Source organism: Bos indicus, chromosome 23 (genome assembly GCF_029378745.1).
Source record: "Bos indicus isolate NIAB-ARS_2022 breed Sahiwal x Tharparkar chromosome 23, NIAB-ARS_B.indTharparkar_mat_pri_1.0, whole genome shotgun sequence".
In the NCBI taxonomy this organism is placed as follows: Eukaryota; Metazoa; Chordata; class Mammalia; order Artiodactyla; family Bovidae; genus Bos; species Bos indicus.
In genome coordinates, this window is record NC_091782.1 from 34,064,974 (window position 1) to 34,083,423 (window position 18,450).

The window sequence follows — 18,450 nt, forward strand, 5'->3', positions numbered from 1 at the left end:
TTGCTGGTAGACCCGAGAGCAAAAGAAAGGAGTCACCAGACTGGCCAGAGTAATTAACCCTGATCATTATGAGATGGTTGGTTACTACTGCATAATAGGGACAGGGACAAGTATGTCCAGAGCTTGGGAAATCTCGTGCCCTTTTTAACTATGAATAGGTAATTACAGCAACTACAGTAGAGTTGTGACATCAAACCTCCAGAGATGAATTATTAGGTTACCATACTCTGCAAGCAACCCAAAGCAACAAAAGGATTGGCCAAGAGAGGAGACCTGTAAGAGGTGGATGAGGGAAGATGGTGAATATCAGTTAAGTCTTTGGGACGATTGCAGCTGCGGGCAGGTAATGTTTCATTAATTTTTTCTTCCTAAAGAATCAGTGCTATGAACTTAATTCAATAGAGAATGGAACTGGATAGTGTGAAGAACAGCAAGCTGTCAGTGTTCTGCCCGTATCTTCTGGGGTCTTTTACATTTTGGGGCGTGAATACCAATGCCCCTTGTGCTTTCATTGGCAATAGCCAGCACACCCATCACTTGGTTTGAGGGCTGTCCTTGGGCTGCTGGAACCTACTTGCTGGTGCCAGCCGGCAAAGTCGATCAGGTCCCGAGAAAATGCACGGCGCGGCTGAGAAAGAAAACTACAGCAAAAGAATACTACAACAAAGACGGGGTCGAGAGGATCAGACACATCTCCACAAAGGGAAGCGGTCTGACCACGACTTTATTCAGCATCTTATATTTATACAGGAGAGCGTGAGAAAGACAAGACAGTTAACATTTTTTCTTGGTTGACCTGTACATCTTACAAAAAGTCACAAGAAATCTTGAGAGCATGGGAATGGCACCCTGTTATTATTTCTTACACCAGATAACATTTCCCTGTGAGTGAGAAGTTTGTCCAGAACTCCAGGTGTCTGCAGTAAATAATTGCCTAATCTCTGGGGTGGCGGGACAGAGAGCTATGTTTGCAAGCAAACCCTCAAGGACTGAGGGAGCTCCCAGAGCTGTGTCCTTCAGACACAGGACCCCGTTCTCATGGGCAGCTCCCCGCACTACTTGACCTGTACTCACTGAAAGAAGTGCCTGGGGACTCAGGACCTCCTGGAGGCAGCCCTTGGCCAGTGATAGATAGATGCTGGCATATAAATACTCCAACTTCTTTAGCTTTGGTTAGAAAAACTCTGAGGTATGGCCTAGGCTATGCCCATTGCTCCCTTGCAGAATTAACCCCAAATTACCTTCCTCCAGATTTAGGTTGTTACCACACCCTTGTTTGCTCGCCTTTCTTTTTCTCCTTACTTCCCTACTGTCTTTATTGTTTTTCTGAAAATACTACCTATTAAATCACTTTTACAGGAATCTTGATCTCAAGGTCTGCTTCTAAAAGAGGCAAAAAATTTATTCGAGTAATAATGTTAGTGTTATTTTTATATTAATATGATTATATTACAATAAAGCAAGAAAAGTAATTAAGAACCAAGGTGTTCAACATAAAGGGAAAATGCAAGAGTATAAAATTCAACTTTTAAAAAAATTGCTATAATATTCAGTTTGATTTGGAAATATTAGAATTTTTTTTTCCTAAAAAATACTTTTTCTGAGTTCTTCCACTGAAATAGCTAGATGCACCCCAATGCCCAGTATGTGGTCTCTTAATATTGTTTCTTTCTGAAAGGAACCAGCAGTCCTTTAGCAAGTCCAGGTCTGGGAACAGAAAATATATGAGGACCCTAGAAAATACTGTGTGCTAGAAAACAAACTATCCAAGATCACTAGGGTCATGTCATAATGACATAGGAGCCAGCTTGAAGGGACTCCTGCTGGCCAAAGAAGAGATAATTTGAGCATCAAAATAGAGTAAGGACTGATTCCATGAGGTCATTTTACTTGGTCATTTTTACTACGGCATTGAATTATTACTCTGAAAAGTTTTAAGTACTTATCCTGACTTTCCTATTAAATCTGTATTTCAGGGTAACCAAATATTTGACTAGGTGAATTTCCTTCCTATTTTGTAGAAAATTGCAGCTCATAAATGAAGGCACAATAGTATTCTAGAGTCATCATTTTGCAATTTATAATGAAATAACAGTTCTAGGTAACATTAACAACCACCAAAAACCACAGGTGAAAGGTTGATAAGTACTTTGTTAGTGGATAAGTCAAGCTGAGAATATCTGAACACACTGATCAGTTTTACTAAAAGTGAGACAACCTGCTGTGGTGAAAGCCATCAGACACCCCTACGAAGTACTCTTTTCCTGAATCTAACCAATTCTACGTACCCAGAGTTTTCAGGATGTAAGGGGATAAAGAAATATATCAAATGACATAGAAAACAATTAGTCACATCAATTATTAGAATAATTCTGCAAACGACTCTTGTTGTAGTGTTTTAAATAACAGCAAATAGAAAATGTGGGTGGGTGGAAGACTGTTATGAAATTAGACCTGAGAGCCACAACAATTAAGTGTCATATGTGGATCTTGTTTGGGTCCTCATTTAAATAAATAGAGTATAAATGAATAACTTTGAAGCAATTAGGAAAATTTTCATGATATTAGATGATATTAAGGAGTTATTGCTTATCTGTTAGATGTGATGATGGCATGTTTTCCCAAGTCCTAATGAATTATATGGCCATTCTGTACTTTTTGTTGGAGAAATGACATGATATAATACAGAAAACCACTGTTGGGTATGGTATATGGAAACTCAAATGGCCAAATATTGAAAATTATGAAAACTGGTTAATGGGTCTGTGGTTATATTAGATTGATCTACTTTTTTTCCTATGTGTTTGAAACTTTCCATAATAAAATGTTAAACTTAAAAACTTAATAAGGAAAACACAGAATCCAGATGTAGAATCCAGAAGCAATTTCGAAGGGTATAACAAAGCAGTATAAAGCTTTTGGGTCAGCAAACAGAATGATGGTTCCCTCCTGGGTAATCAGTACCTAGAACTGGGGATATTGACACCAGATGGGAAGGTTGTTTGCTTAAAACATGGACATTAAACAACTGTTGACCTAGGACTTTCAGTCAATAAATGGGCCCCTTTCCCAGAAAATGTCAGAAATTGACAGCCTTTGTGTCAGATAGGACAAATAGTAAAAACATCCTGAAAGAGCCAGATAAAAATCAGCATAACCTGGACTTCAGAAAAAGAAAAAATCCAGGTGAATATAACAAGGTATCAAAGACTCTTGGGCAAATGAGTTAAAGTTTTCAACATATTGTAAAATATTTTTATTGGAGTATAGTTGATTTACAATGTTGTATGAGTTTCAGGTGTACAGCAAAGTGAATCATATATATATATATATGTATAAATTACAAGTTGTATATATAGCCACTCTCTTTTAAAATTCTTTTCCCATATAGGCCATCACAGAGTATTGAGTTCCCTGTGCTACACAATAGGTCCTTATTAGTTATATATTTTATATATAGTAAGTAGTGTGTATATGTCAATCCCAATTTTCCAATCTATCTCTCCCCCACTTACCCTCTGGGACCCATAAGTTTGTTTTCTGTATCTGTGACTCTACTTCTGTTTCAACATTTCTTTTCTTTTTTTTTTTTTAGAGAGAAAATAACTTGATCATGTTATAGAGCATCTTCTATGTGCCAAACATATGTTAAGCACTTTGAAAGCATAAAAAACTTTAAAATGCTTCAGTATGTAAGAAATTATAGTGCAAAATTTTTGATTTCAGGGCTTAGATGTCCCTATCCAGTAGCTTGTCTTCAAAGAGTTCCAAGGTAAAATGCTCCCAAGTACTGCTATAGACAGGAGGCTTAACAAGGAGAACTTACAGTCGTTGCAGGGGAAGCCATGAGGGAAGTCACAGTCCTCAGAGAACACACCTCAGTAAAATGCCCCTCTTTCTGAGTAGCTTGAATACCAAACAGATGTGACCTTTGGAAGAGATGAGGGGGGATGGGGAGAGGAAACAAGAGGAGAGGCAGAAGGGAAAGGAGGGAAGAAGGAAGGATGGAAAGAAGGGAGGGAAGGAAGATGGGGCAGAAAGCCAGTAGGACATTTACAAAGCATTTAGAACACCATAGCATGCCTGTCAAAATAGCACTGTAGACATGGAGCCACCCTCAATAGAAAAATCCTGGAAACTCTTATGGGACAGGCAGGTTCTGCCTCCTAATAGAGAATGAGCCTGGGGGGTGGCAGGGCAGGGCGGGGTGGGGCTGGGGGGGGTTTGTCTATTAAAGTCAGGAAATGACTGGCAGATTTCTAGGAGGTTTCTAGTCCCTTGGATGATTTTAAGACTCCCTCCCCTCCCCTGAAGATTCAAGGCAAAAATGTAAGTGAAGTTAAAAATTAAATTTTTAACTTTGACCTAGGGAGATCAAAGGATATGGTGAAGGATTTAAGTGGCTGAAATTAGCAAATCCAGAAATTCAATATTTTTTAAATTTGACAGGCAAGTCTTCACAGGACAAAAAGGAATCACTTTTCTGTCCTAAATCAGGTTAGTAACTATATGCTTATATATTATTCATAAAGTGAAGTTTAGAATTAATTCTCCAGAAGGATTAATAAGGACGGTTTCTATTAGAGATTTTATCAAAGCTATTTAGCAATCTGAGGAAATTTGGATGGGGGAGTTGGACAAACTATATATTTTTATAGATTTTTCACAAGGGAAAGAAAAAAACATTCCTAGGGATGAGTTTGAGGTGGACAGTTATGTCAATAAAGGAAAGAGAAGTGTGTATTGTGTGGTGTTTAGTCCTTGTGTATGTGTGAGTGGCATGGAGAGTATGTGTGCTTGAGGCGGTGGTGGTATGTGTGTGTGTATATGTATACAGAAATAAACGGCAGCCCCAGATGTCCCAGTGGGTAATAATGGTGGTTGACAGACTGCTCATTTATATATACTTTACAAACCCAGCCTTAGAAATTTTAAGTATTTTTTGAGCATCTGATGTCATACATGCTGATATAGACAAAACTCTTTGATTCACCCACTTTGTCGAGCTTCCCACCGACAAATGCAGACCTGGCAGCAGGGGTCATTTTGTCCAGGGTAGTGAGGAGAATGATTTGCCTCTCCTTGTAAAAGCATTTTTTTTTAATTTTTTTTAATTTTTAAACTTGACAATATTGTATTGGTTTTGCCAAATATCGAAATGAATCCGCCACAGGTATACTTGTGTTCCCCATCCTGAACCCTCCTCCCTAATCTTTTAGCTTGACGAAGATATAAGAAAAACAAAGAATTGTATGTTACCTTTAATTCCTTTTCTGACATCCTTCCTTTCTTTTTGTACATCCAAGTTTGTTGTTTAGTTGCTAAATCACGTCTGATTCTTTTGTGACCCCATGGGCTGTCCTTGGTATTTCCCAGGCAAGAATACTGGAGTGGGTTGCCATTTCCTTGTCTGGGGGATCTTCCTGACCTAGGAATGGAACCTGAGGCTTTTGCCTCATCTCCTGCATTGTAAGCAGGTTCTTTACTGATGAGCTACCTTCAGTAATCTGCTTCTGTCTGAAAAGCTTCCTTTCTTTCACATTCCCTACAGGGTAGATTTCCTGGCAATGAATTCTCTCAAGTTTTGTTTGACAGTCTTTCTCTTTCACTTTGGAGGGATATCTTCGCTAGATATAGAATTATGGATTGGCAGGATGTCTTGTTTGCTTTTTAGAGTTTTCAGGTTTTCTGCGTATTTTGTAATCAACAAAAATATCATAAAAGTGAAATGTCAAAACAATGGGTACTGGTATGACAAAGCAAGTTTCCCTTGGATTAATGTTTTAAAGCAGAGAGAGGTGCTAGGTGGATTTTAACCAGTTCTTCCCTCTGTAATGCTGATGTCAGTGTGTTTTGCACTTGCAGGGGATAGAAAACAAACTCTTCAGCAAGAAGAAAAACACCCATAACACCATTATGCAAGTGGATAACCAGGTCTCTCCAGGGAAAGGTAGAAATTATTCTCTATGACATAGGCTTCCTTCTTCTTAAACAGGACACTATTGATTCCATGTGAGAAGATTTTGTCCATAAACACATGCGCTAAAATGTAAAGCATCTTAGAAATGTTCAGGAAAGGAGGTGGGGGGGGGGGGTGGAAAATATCCCTGCCATGATTTTCCATTAGAAAAACCCTAAATAAAATAACCCACATACCAAGATTATTCATACTGTTATTTTGATTCTTATACACCTGTCAGTTTATCACTTGGTAGAGAATGTCAGAAAGAGGGGGGACTATTTTGGTTCTACCTCAAGGAGACAGAGAGACAGATACATGGATGGAAGTGAGGCAGGATAAATGTTCTTGAGTCACTGCACCCTTCAACATCAACAGCTGAATATTTACAGGATATTTTTTAGATTGTTTATCTCAAGTAGGGCAGGGGAAAAACAATATGGAATTACTGCTATCAGATTAGCATTATATCTACACTAAGGGGGACAAAAATCCTAGAAGAGAGGGTGGGCTACAAATTGCATACTTTTTCAATTTATATAAATATTAGTGGCCTATTTTATATTTCTTCTTGTGTCAATTTTGATAATTATTTTGGTATTTTCATATTGTCCCTTTGTATTCAAATTATCTAGTCTAGTGTCTGTGTGCTCAGATGTATCCAACTCTTTGTGACCCTGTGGACTGTAGCCCACCAGGCTCCTCTATCCATGGAATTTTAATTATATGTGAACATATAAAAGATATAAACATATATATATGTATATAAAATTGATTTCTGCCTTTATGTTTAACATTTACTTCTTTTTAGGATCTTTGGGTTCATCCATTGTTCATTTTCCAAGTCTTTGAGTTCTCTCTTTTTAATAAATATGTTCTGAGGTGTAAAATTTGCTCTTTCCAGAGCTTGACAAGTAGTATCTTACTGTTACTCAGTCCCAACCACTTTAGAACACTCCTTGTGATTTCTCTTTTTGTGTGTGATTTCTTTTTTTGAGTTTCAGATTTTTTGTTCTTTGTTTTTATTGACTTATAGTTGATTTACAATGTTATGCTAATTTCTGCTATACAGCAAAGTGACTGTTAAACACACCTATACCTTTTTTTTATATTCCTTTCTAAACTCCTATGATTCCTTTTTTTCAAGACTTATTTAGAAATAATTCATATTGTTTCTGGAGCAATGTAGAGAAAAGAACAAAACTCAGAAGGGTACCCTTAATTGACTGTGACAAGCCCTATCCCACACATGGTGAAGATAGCTTCCTCTTTGCCCTCTAGAGGCTTTTTTTTCCCTCATCTAGGAATTTTCCCACTGTTTCCTTCAGATTTTCAGGTCTACTTATTCCCCTTTTGCTTTTGAGAATTTTAAAAAGGATGAGGTTGCTTAGAAAGCTTTGACGCAAGTCATCTCAGTGTGCATGTATACGTGTGTGGTTTGAAATGTTTTGCAGATGACCCAAGGCCAGTGAGTTTAAAGGCAAAGGAAGGGCTGGGTAATGATTAAATTTCTAAGACATTTTTTTCTTCCTTTTGCTCAATCTCAAGGTTCAAACAGGGCAAAAATTTTTGCCTCCTGGAAAAGGTTAGGAGGCAATGGATTTTCCCCTCACTGACTCAGCAAGTCTTTGGCATCTAAACATTTAAGGAAAGGGTCACTTACTAGACTCTTCCATTGCCAGGGCATTGGTGTCTGATTCCTGTTGCCCCATTCTCTGGGAGGCAAAAAGCAACCTGAGATCAAATGTCTTCAGGGAAAAAATCTTCCTTCAATGATCAGTCTATGCCTTGAGGACTCTGTCTTCACAAAATCTTTGGCCTGAGTATCTCATCTTTCCTGCCAGATCATTCACACTTTCAATGAACTGTTAACTTTAAATAAATTTTTATCTAATATTCTTATCTGTTTACAAAGGGAGATCTGTCAAGAAACTAACTTTCCAGGTACTAATGTTACTTTTTTCACTTTATAATATATCTAAATGGAATCCTACAGTTGTACATAAAGAGCTTCCTCATCATTTTTTAAAGTTGCATATGAATTTGGTATGACTATATTATAATTTATTTAGATAATTTATATAAAGTTATCTAATTTATCTAATTTAAAATCTTCTACTGTTTCAAACAATTCTTCAAAAATGTACAATGATACAAAATTCAATTCAGTGGGATCATTGAAAAAAAAAACTTATGTAACTAAATAGACTCAAATATGTAAAGCAAAATTAACACTATTTTTAAAAGGTACAAAAATCCTAATAAAACATTAGCAAAACAAATTTTTTTTTAATTTTAAAAATTGCAAAAACTAAGTCCAATCCTAGAAATGAAAGAATAGTTTTCTATTACAAAGTAAATAATTGTCATTCAATACAAATTAAAGAAGAAAACTATATGATGATCTCATTAGATACAAAAAAAATCTTTATGAGATTAACATTCATTCCTGATGAACACTATTAGGTAACTATGACTATGTGATGGACAGTACTCTAAGACGGCCCCTTTGCACTCTTGGGTGGAACCAAAGGGCAGAGGATTAAGCAGAGAGCTCAGAGGGCAGAGCCAAGGGCCATAAGGATTATCCCCAGGCCTCAATAAAAGTTCAACATTTGTCTAACTGAACTTCAAAACTCTTATTGATCAGTGACTTCTTTTAACACTCCATTTCTCCCCCTTTTGAAACTGGAATGTCCATATCAATTATCCTATGCCTGTCCCACCATTATAAGTAGAAACATTGCGAGTGTGTAACTTGTCTCTCTAATTTCACAAGTTCGCTGAGAGATACTGTTCCCATAGTGGGTTACTTTTAGAAGCTTTCTCCGTATTTGTTTTAAATTTTGTAAATTTGAGCTGACATTTTGATGAGGATTTGGACTTGAATTGATAGTGTAATGAGATGAGACCTTAAGGAACTTTGGGATGGGGTGAGTATGTTTTGTATATGGCATGAACATGGATCTTCTGGGACTAGAGAGTGAATTGTTCTAAGACTGCCCACAAGATTCTGGCCCCATACACATCCCTTCAGTTATTTAAGCAAATGCCAAGGAAGGTGCTGCTTTGAAGGGACGTTGCAGATCTAAGCATGGTCCATAATCAGCTGATCTTAAATCTAGGTAGGACTGATCTAATCACAGGAGCTTTTTAAATCTGGATCTAGAAGTCAGAGAGCAGCTAGAGATTCAAAGCACGAGAAGCATTTAACAGAAGAGATTCTTCCTCGCTGGTTTTGGGGATACAGGGGGCCGTGTGACAAGCAGCATAATGCACAACATCTTAAAACTGAGAGTAACTCTTAGCTGACAGTCAGCAGGGAAATAGCAACAGAAGTACAACAACCACAGAAAACTGAACTCTTCCAATAGTTCCTTCCAGAGAACCTCCACCTGAGAACTCATCTTGCCTGATCACTTGATTTTAACCTTTGAGACCAGGAGTGAAAAATCCAACCACATCATGCTAAAACTTATGATCTGCAGAATTGTGAATCTTTTATTAAAAGGGTGCCATTTTAAGTCATTAAGTTTGTGAAAATTGTTTAACACAGCAATAGAAATAAATACACTTCATAAAGCATATCTACAAAGAACCTCCAACAAACATTATCCAAAATGTAAAAACATTAGAATTACTCTGTGTAAATCAGGAACAATGGCATAAAACCAGAACTGCTTGATACAATCAGTAATATACTCGTGGTTCTGATGCAATGATACCATGAAGTTAAAGACAGAAGGATAGGAAAAGAGATAAAATCATAATTTGCACATTCCGTACATAAAAAACCTCTCCAAATTAGGAGATGAATTTTTAGAAACAAGATTAACTTTTGGCTAGCTACATGAATATAACATCTCCCTGACTGACCAGTGGCTAAGACTCCGAGCTTCCACTGCCTGGGGTGCAGGTTCAATCCCTGATGGGGAAACTAACCCCCTGCTGCATGGTGTGGCCAAAAAATTATTTCTTTATACTATGCTATGGTATGCTAAGTCACTTCAGTTGTGTCCGACTCTGTGCGACCCCATAGACGGCAGCCCACCAGGCTCCTCCGTCCCTGGGATTCTCCAGGCAAGAACACTGGAGTGGGCTGCCATTTCCTTCTCCAATGCTAACCACAGACAATTTAAAACCTCTGCTGGGTTGTAATAACGGAGGTTCCATCCTCTTTTCTTTCAGGCTTGCCAACAAATGTGCTTTTGGATCTATGCCAATCTGATATGTGATCACAGTTTCTCTACACAATTTTTTTTGATGTATGTGGCCGGGGCATTATTCTGCCTACTACACATCCTTTTTTTGTGTGTGTGTCTTTTTAAATTTTTATCTGCACCGCAGGGCATGTGGGATGTTAGTTTCACACAGGAGAAATGGAACCCACAACCCCTGTGGTGCAGGCACTGAGTCTTAACCACTGGACAACCTGGGAAGTCCAAAAATGTCCACATCCTTGCCAACACTCATTTCTTACCTTTTTTGATAAAAGTCATTTTCAAAGGTATAAGATGCTATCCCATTATAGTTTTGATTTGCATTTTCCTAATGATGAGTAATGCTGAACATCTTTCCATGTACCTCTTAACTACATGCATGTCTTCTTTGGAAAAATGTCTCTTCAGTTCTGCCCATTTCTTAATCAGATTTTTTTGTTTTTGCTTTTTAAAAATTTTTCCTTTTAAATTGTGTGAGTTCTTTTCACTCTGCTCAATGTTATGTGGCAGCCTGGATGGGAAGAGAGTTTGAGGGAGAGTTGATACATATATTTGTATGGCTGAGTCCTTTTGCCGTCCCCCTGAAACTGTCACACTGTTTGTTAATTGGCTACATCTCAATACAGAATAAAAACAAAATTGAGTTCTTTTTATATTTTGCAGTCTAACCCCTTTCAGATAAATGATTTGCAAATGTCTTCTCCCATTCAGTAGGTTGCCCTTTCATTTTGTTTATAATTTCCTTTGCTGTCCAGAAGACTTTTAGTTTGATACAGTGCCCTTTGTTCATTTTTGCTTTCTCTGCTTTTGCTTTTGGTGTCTTATTAAAAGATCATTGCCAAGACCTATGTCAGGGAATTTACCATCTGTATGTTCTAGATATTTTATGGTTTCATGTCTTGAGTTCAAATTTTAATCCATTTTTACTTAATTTTTGTATATGGTATAAGAGAGTGGTCCAGTTTCATTCTTTCACATGTGATTGTCCAGTTTTCCCAACACCACTATTGAATACTTTAATATTTATTGAAGTATAATTATATAAAATAAAATATGGATCTTAAGTGTATATTTAGATGTGCTTTGAGAAATGTATAAACTTACAAACAAGACTCATAGAACATTACATTAGTTTAAAGTCCCATGATGCCCCTTTGCCCTCCTTACCAAGAGGGAATTGTTATTTAATATCTAGCCACATAAATTAATTTTGCCTATTTTTAAAATTCATAGAAATAGCATGCATAAAAATGGTATTCACTCTTTGGTGTCTAGCTTCTTTAGCTGAGCAAATGTTTGTTGAGATTCATCCAGATTGTTGAGTGTATCAGTGTTTCCTTCCTTTGTATTTCTGAGTAATATCCATTGTATTAATATACTACAGTATGTTCATCCATTCCAAAGATCCAGCTATTTTAAATAAAGCTGCCATAAACAATTCAGTACAAGCTTTTTGTAGATATGTATTTTTATTTCTCTTGAGAAAGGCCATTTGTTGAAAAGACTAGTATCTTCCATTGAATTGCATTAGTGCATTTATTCAAAAACATATGATCATATATATTCCTCTCTTTCTGGACTCCCTATTTTCTCCTATAGATGAATTTGTTTGGTCTCACACTAACACTGCATTGATTACTGTAGCTTGAAGCTAGCTCAAATACATTACTTTTTTAAAAATTTATTTATTTTAATTGGAAGCCAATTACGTTACACAGTACTTTTTTTTAAATGCAACTTTCTTCTGCAATGTGCACATATGAGTTTCTCAATCAGACTAGTCATGTAAGTTTTGAGAATAAAGTAGTTTGCTTGAGGGAAGGTCTTGTTGGTTATTCAGGGGACTTATTTCCAAGAGTAACTCAGGGTGTTTTTAAAAATGGTCCCTTTAAAATAAACATTAGGAAGGGCCACTTATTAGGAAGGGCCACTAGGAAATTTGGGCCCCTAATGTTAAAATATGTTTTTTTCCTCAGCTGTGTTAACGATGGATATTTTCTCTCGTACATTCCAGTTCCATATTTTTGTTCCGTTCGTTATGGAATCGCTGTCTTCCTGCTCCTCTGTAATGTTATAATAATGTCACAGCGTGTGTGTCTGAGCCTCACAATGATAGCCATGGTGAACAGCACGGAGCCACATGGTTTGTCCAACACCTCCACAAAGGAGCTCCAGGATAACATAAAGGTATATCAAAAATATTACACACAGTCATAAGTTTAAAATCCTATCTTGCTAACTAATTTGTGTAGAGATTGAATGTTATCATAATTGATGTGATAGTAATTATTCAAAAAAGAAACTCAAGTCTTGATCTACCTCATCAGCAGTAACCTAAATGAAGATGTCCCATGACTAAAGTATGTCTCAGTATTTGTAAAGGGCAAGAGAAGTTTGGACAAGAGAAAAAAGGAAAACATCTTAAATAAGAAATAGAAATCAACACATTTTCTTTCTTATTTATGTTTTTAACTTACAGTATATTTACATGTTTTGTTAATTTCACCTACAGAAGGTAATGGGTTGATAACTATCAGAAAATGTAGTACAAAAGAAATGGAAATAGGAAAAACTATTTTTTCACTATAATTTTTTATGTCCCTTTTTTAATACACAAGCAAATAAAATATTTCCTTATTTTCACCCCTATTTACATTAAGAGTAATGCTCTATATGTAATGTACTGTACCCTGATTTTTTTTTAACATAAGCATCAGAACCAGGTCTCAGATTTGACACATATGTAGGAATTCCTACAGGGAATTTAAAATAACTGTAATCAATATGTCAGGGGTCTAATGGGAAAAGAATACAACACCAGAGAGGTAATGTCAATAGAGAGGTGGATATTATTAGAATAAAAAAGAAATAGTAGAAATCATGGCAATTATAACAGGTATAAAGAATGCCTTGATGGGCTCATATGTAGTATCAACACAGGTGAGGAAAGAATCAGTGAACTTGAATACACAAACTTCCCAAGCTAAAATGAAATAGATTAAAAAATAAAAAACTAAGCAGAACATCCCAGAACTGTGGACAATACCAAAAGGTGTAACACGTGCTTGATTAGAATATCAGAAAGAGTAGGAAAAATGGAAAGAAGAAATATTTGAAAAATTAATGGCTGAGAACTTTTTGAAGTTAATGGCACACACCAAACCATAAATTCAGAACACTAAACAGGATAAATACTAAAAAGAAAATTAATCAAGAACAACAAGAATTACCACCCAGACATACATATTTAAATTGCAGAAAACCAAGACAAAAAGAATATCTCAAATAAATCTGGAGGAAAAAGACTACAGAAGAACAAGGATAAAAATTACAGAAGATTTCTTATCGGACACCACTCAAACATAAAGAAAGAAGTGAAATCTCTAAAGTACTGAAAGAAAAAAAAAACCTGCCAAACTAAAATTCTATATCCTATGAAGTTACGCATTTAAGAATTTAAGAAGTTGTATACTTTATGACAAAGATTAAATACACAGTTTATTGTGTCAACTGTACTTCAAAAAATTTGTCAAAAAATCAATTTTATTCAAAATTTTTTAATTCTTGGTATTCCATTGCCTTGGTTTAAATATCAAGAACCCCATTTTCTAGAGAAATGGCTACTCACAAAAGCTGTATTTTATTTCCTTCACTGTAGTAAAAGAAGGGGCAGCTCAAACTGTGAAGCTTGAAACTTTTCTTTGGCACATTCACCATACCCCTCCCCTTCTCCTCCCCGCCAGGAATCTGCTGCTGTAATCCAGGAGAATTGACCTTCTTCAAATAAGAGTCATAGAAAAGGAATTCAGTTTTCTCCTCTACAAAGGTACTAGATGAAGAAATCGAATAGATAATTATTCTCAAATATGAAAACTCACCAGATTATTTTCCCAAAGCAGACCTAAATTGTAAACTGAAATTACAAATGAACCTAAAAACTAGCAAAGTAACTATAACTAGGAAAGGACATTATAGTGTAGCACATTTAGGTACTCAAAGCCGAGATGTCCCGGTGATAGAAGTCTCTGCTCAGATAGCGGATGAACGGGAAAAAAAAGAAAAGAAATTGACAGAACTCAGAAAACTGGTACGATAATACTAGACAGAACATTTTAGAAAAGAAATCAAATAACAAGGAAAACAAGAGAGAACAGAAACCAAAGAGAGCGCAATCCGGGACACTGAGTATAGAAAAGAAAAGGAAGGAAGATGAGAAAGTGTTACACATAAATGAGAAATATCCTCTGTCTTCCCTTTGCCAAAACAGCCAAAAAATATATATATAATTATTTTATTTTGTTTAAAATTTACCAATCTGATAGAAATTCTGTGATAACTTTAAAATTTATTAATGAATGTATACATTTTATATTTCTGTGATCTATATTTATTGGTCATTACCATTTTTTTCTCTTATAAGTTATCTATTGATACCCTTAGTGCATTTTACCTACTGGGATATTATCTATTTTTTCATTTATATGACTCATACAGATGTATATATATTTATTCCTAAGATTTATATAGGTTACTTTATTTATATACAGAGTACTTTAATGATAACTAGTTAATGGATTGAATATGGAAATACTCAGGCTTTATTCTTCTGGTGTGGGGAATTTCATCTGAGGCGAGTGGTTTGCATTCAACTATGGTGCCCACTTTTCTTCTTTTTCTACACTCCACTATAAAGAGTGATGGCTTTATGCCATGAAAAAAACAACCCAATATTCTGAATAATCTGCACAGGGAGAGTCGAGCAAATGTGTGCTGAATCACCTGATATGGGGAAAGGTGAATACTGATTTCCTTGGGAAAATACCTGTCATTTAGAAAAATATGGCAGAGCATCTTGTTCCATCCTCTGAGTAACCTCCCACCAATGAAAAAGATCTGGAGCTTCCATGACCACTTGGCTACTATATAGAGGCCCCTCACTATTAGTTTTCAATATACTCAGAGTGATGTTTCTACCAAATCTCTCATGGAAGTCCTTTCTATCAGACAAGACATCACTATCTACAGCTATAGGATGACAGGGATTTGAGAAAGGGAGACAGGATGAAGGGCGCAAGATAACAGTGAAAAGAGAACAAACAGGCAGGCTCCTATCTAGTTGCTTATTTCATAGTCAACCAAGAGTTCCATTTAGAACATTCATTCTTTATCTAAAATAAACTAATTATGCAAGTGCATAGACAGTTTAGAGAAAGGGACTATCTTAGACATTTCCAAAGAAGTTTTCATCTTGTCCTCACATACTAAAATTAAAATTTCTTCCTGTGCAGTGAGTCCAAAAATACTGCAACCTCCTCATAGTCCAAACTGTAAGTTCAATATTAAAAATTTCTTATGTCAGATTTAATAAAGCAACAAAACTATGCAAGACCCCCTAGCCAAAACCAGCAAAGGAATCCACTCCCGAGACAGACAACAAAACATGCCGCATCAGAGCCAAGTGAAAGAAGAGGAATGGCCTTTTTTCCTTTATTATCCCATTCAATTATTCCCATAGTTCAGCATGAGAACTTCTCTTCATGATTTGATATTCTCTCTATTGCTACTTTGCTCTCTGGGATCAGTGTGTGTGTTGTTAGGGGGATATGTTGTTTTGTGAACAAGGTTAACTGAATAGAGAAAAAGGATGAGAAGGGGCAAGTGGAAATTAATAACTGCAGTAAATGTAGTACTACATGGTATTCTACAGAGGAGTTTGCATGTATTATTTAAGAAATAAGTATTAGAGATGTTGAAGGTGAACCTGTAGAAATGTTCTGGACTCACCTCCTCTTACAGACACACCAAATATACAGATACCTATGGAAGGTTTTCCTCTGGGAAAAAAATCAAAAGATGAATACTCCTACACATCAGGAGAACAAGAAAATGCCCATAACCAAGAGGAAATGCTGAGACACAATCTCACTGCAAACCCCTGGCAAGGTGACCCAGCAAGACATCCCCCTCAGGAGTGAAGAGTCTGAACCCCGCATTGGGCATCATCCCTGCGCCTGAGAGATAAGCCACCCAAAGGTCTAGCTCTGAAAGCCAACAGGGCTCACAAACACAAGTCCCACAAGGGTAAAGGGAACTGAGAAATGGTTCTTAAATGGCTTGCCCATGGACTCACCTACCCCTTGACACAGCACGGAAACAGGTGTTTGAAAAGCACCAAGACATTCTATGAAGGAGGTTTATTTGCTTACCATAAACTGTTGACTTGAGGCACAAGCATCTAGTTTAATACACATCCAGGGTCTTCTGGGGTTCTTTCCCTTTGGGGACAGAAGCCAGTGAATGCCATCCTCGTGTTCTCTCTTTGCTGTACTCCAGAGAGCCGATATCTCCCAAAGGGGCAGCATTTACATTCACCTGGCAATCTTGTTCTGGTGCTCCATTTTTTTTTTCCTTTTCCTTTTTAGCAGCTGCAGCCTTGATCACCTGGCTCTGGTGGCCAGCAGGGCTTGACAAAAGTAGTATCTATTTGTGATAAAAATTCTCAGCAAGTGAGTATAAAGGGAACATACTTCAGCATAGTACAGACCAGCAATGTAACAAGGCCACAGATAACATCATACCTAATGGTGAAAATCTGAAAGCTTTTCTTCCAATGTCAGGAAAAAAACAGTGATGCCCACTCCCACCACTTTTATTCAGCATAGTATTAGAAGCTTTCACTGGAGCAATTAGGCAAGGTAGAAAAGGAGGGGCATCCAAACTGTAAAGGAAGAAGAAACATTGTCACTATTTGCAGATGACATGACATTATAATAGAAAATTCTAAAGACTTCACTAAGGAAACTGTTCGGGCTAATAAATGAATTTGGTAAACTTGTGAGATACAAAATCAATATACAAAAATCTTTTGTGTTTCTATGCACAAATAAAAAACTGGTAGAGATAAAATTAAAACAATTGCATCAAAAAGAATAAAATAGCAGGAATGCATTTAATCAAGAAGGTGAAATACCTATGCACTAAAAACTATATGATGCTGATGAAAGAAACCGAAGAAGATACAAGTAAGTGGATAAATATTTTGTGCTCATAGATTGGAAGAATTCATATGGTCAAAAAGTCTACAGATTAGATGTAATCTTTATCAAAATTCCAATTACATTTTTTACAGAAGTAGAACACACAGTGCAATTTGTATGGACCCAAAATAGCCAAAGCAATAATAAGAAAGAAAAACAAAGTTAGAGGCGTCAAGCCCTCTGATTTCGAACTATATCCCAAAAATAATCAAGGAAAATTATAAACACAGACACGTTGATCAATGAAGCAGAGTAGGTAGCCCAGAAATAAACCCATTCATAAGGTGGGCAATTAATCTATGACAGAGGAGCCAAGAATTTACAATGATGAATGGACAATCTCTTCAATGAATGGTGTTGGAAAAACTAGATCCCTATCTTAGACACAAAAATTAACTCAAAATGAATCCAAATTGGAACATAAAACCTAGAACCATGAAACTAAAAGAAAATATAAGTGAAAAACTCATTGATTTTTTGGATTTGACATCAAAGTCAATGGCAACAAAAGCAGAAGTAAACAAGTGAGACTACATCAAACGAAAAGCTTCTGCTCGGCAAAGGGACCCATCAACAAAATTAAAGGGCAACCTGCTGAATGGGAGACAGTATTTGCAAACCATGTATCTGGTCAGGGATGAATATCCAAGATATATGAAGAACTCATCTAACTCTATGGCAAAAAAAAAAAAAAAAAATCCAATCAAAAATGAGCAGAGGATATAAATAGACATTTTTCTGAGAAAAATGTCCAGTTTGTCAACAGGCACAAGAGAATGAGCTCAATATTATCATGGAAATGTAATTCAAACCCGTATCACCTCACACCTGTCAGAATGGATATTATCAAAAAGATAAGAAATATTGTATTGGCTAAGATGTAGAAAGACGAGAACACTAGTGCACTGGTGGTGTAATGTAAATTACTACAGTTGCCATGGAAAACAGTATGTATGAAGGTTCTTCAAAAAAATAACCATATGATACAGCAATTCTACTTCTGGGTATTTATCCAAAGAAAAAGAAAACACTAACTTGAAAAAATATCTACATCCCATGTTCATTGCAGCATTATTTACAATATCCTAAGTATTCATTAATGAATGAATAGATAATGTAAATGTGGTACTGATATTTAATAGAATATTACTTGGACATAAAAAGTATGAAATCTTGCCATTTGCTGCAACATGAATGGATCTTGAGGGCCTTGTGCTAAGTGAAATAAATCAGA

At 36.3% G+C, this 18,450-nt stretch overlaps 1 protein-coding gene across 33 annotated transcripts in view; it reads left to right on the plus strand.

The window, feature by feature from the left end:
- The first annotated feature begins 3,665 nt into the window (after nt 1–3,665).
- The window catches only part of SLC17A1 (solute carrier family 17 member 1), a 247,276-nt gene continuing 232,491 nt past the window's right edge, over nt 3,666–18,450 (plus strand). For 29 of the 33 annotated variants that reach the window (XM_070777555.1, XM_070777565.1, XM_070777574.1 and 26 more), the window contains exons 1-3: nt 3,666–3,772; nt 4,370–4,497; nt 12,194–12,366. In XM_070777555.1, coding sequence (XP_070633656.1) covers nt 3,681–3,772; nt 4,370–4,497; nt 12,194–12,366 — 393 coding nt within the window. In that variant the 5' untranslated portion in view covers nt 3,666–3,680. Of the gene's footprint in view, nt 3,773–4,222; nt 4,330–4,353; nt 4,498–5,865; nt 5,951–12,193; nt 12,367–13,922; nt 14,006–18,450 lie in introns of those variants that run through there. The other 4 variants (XM_070777586.1, XM_070777587.1, XM_070777588.1 and 1 more) reach the window with 4 other exon arrangements.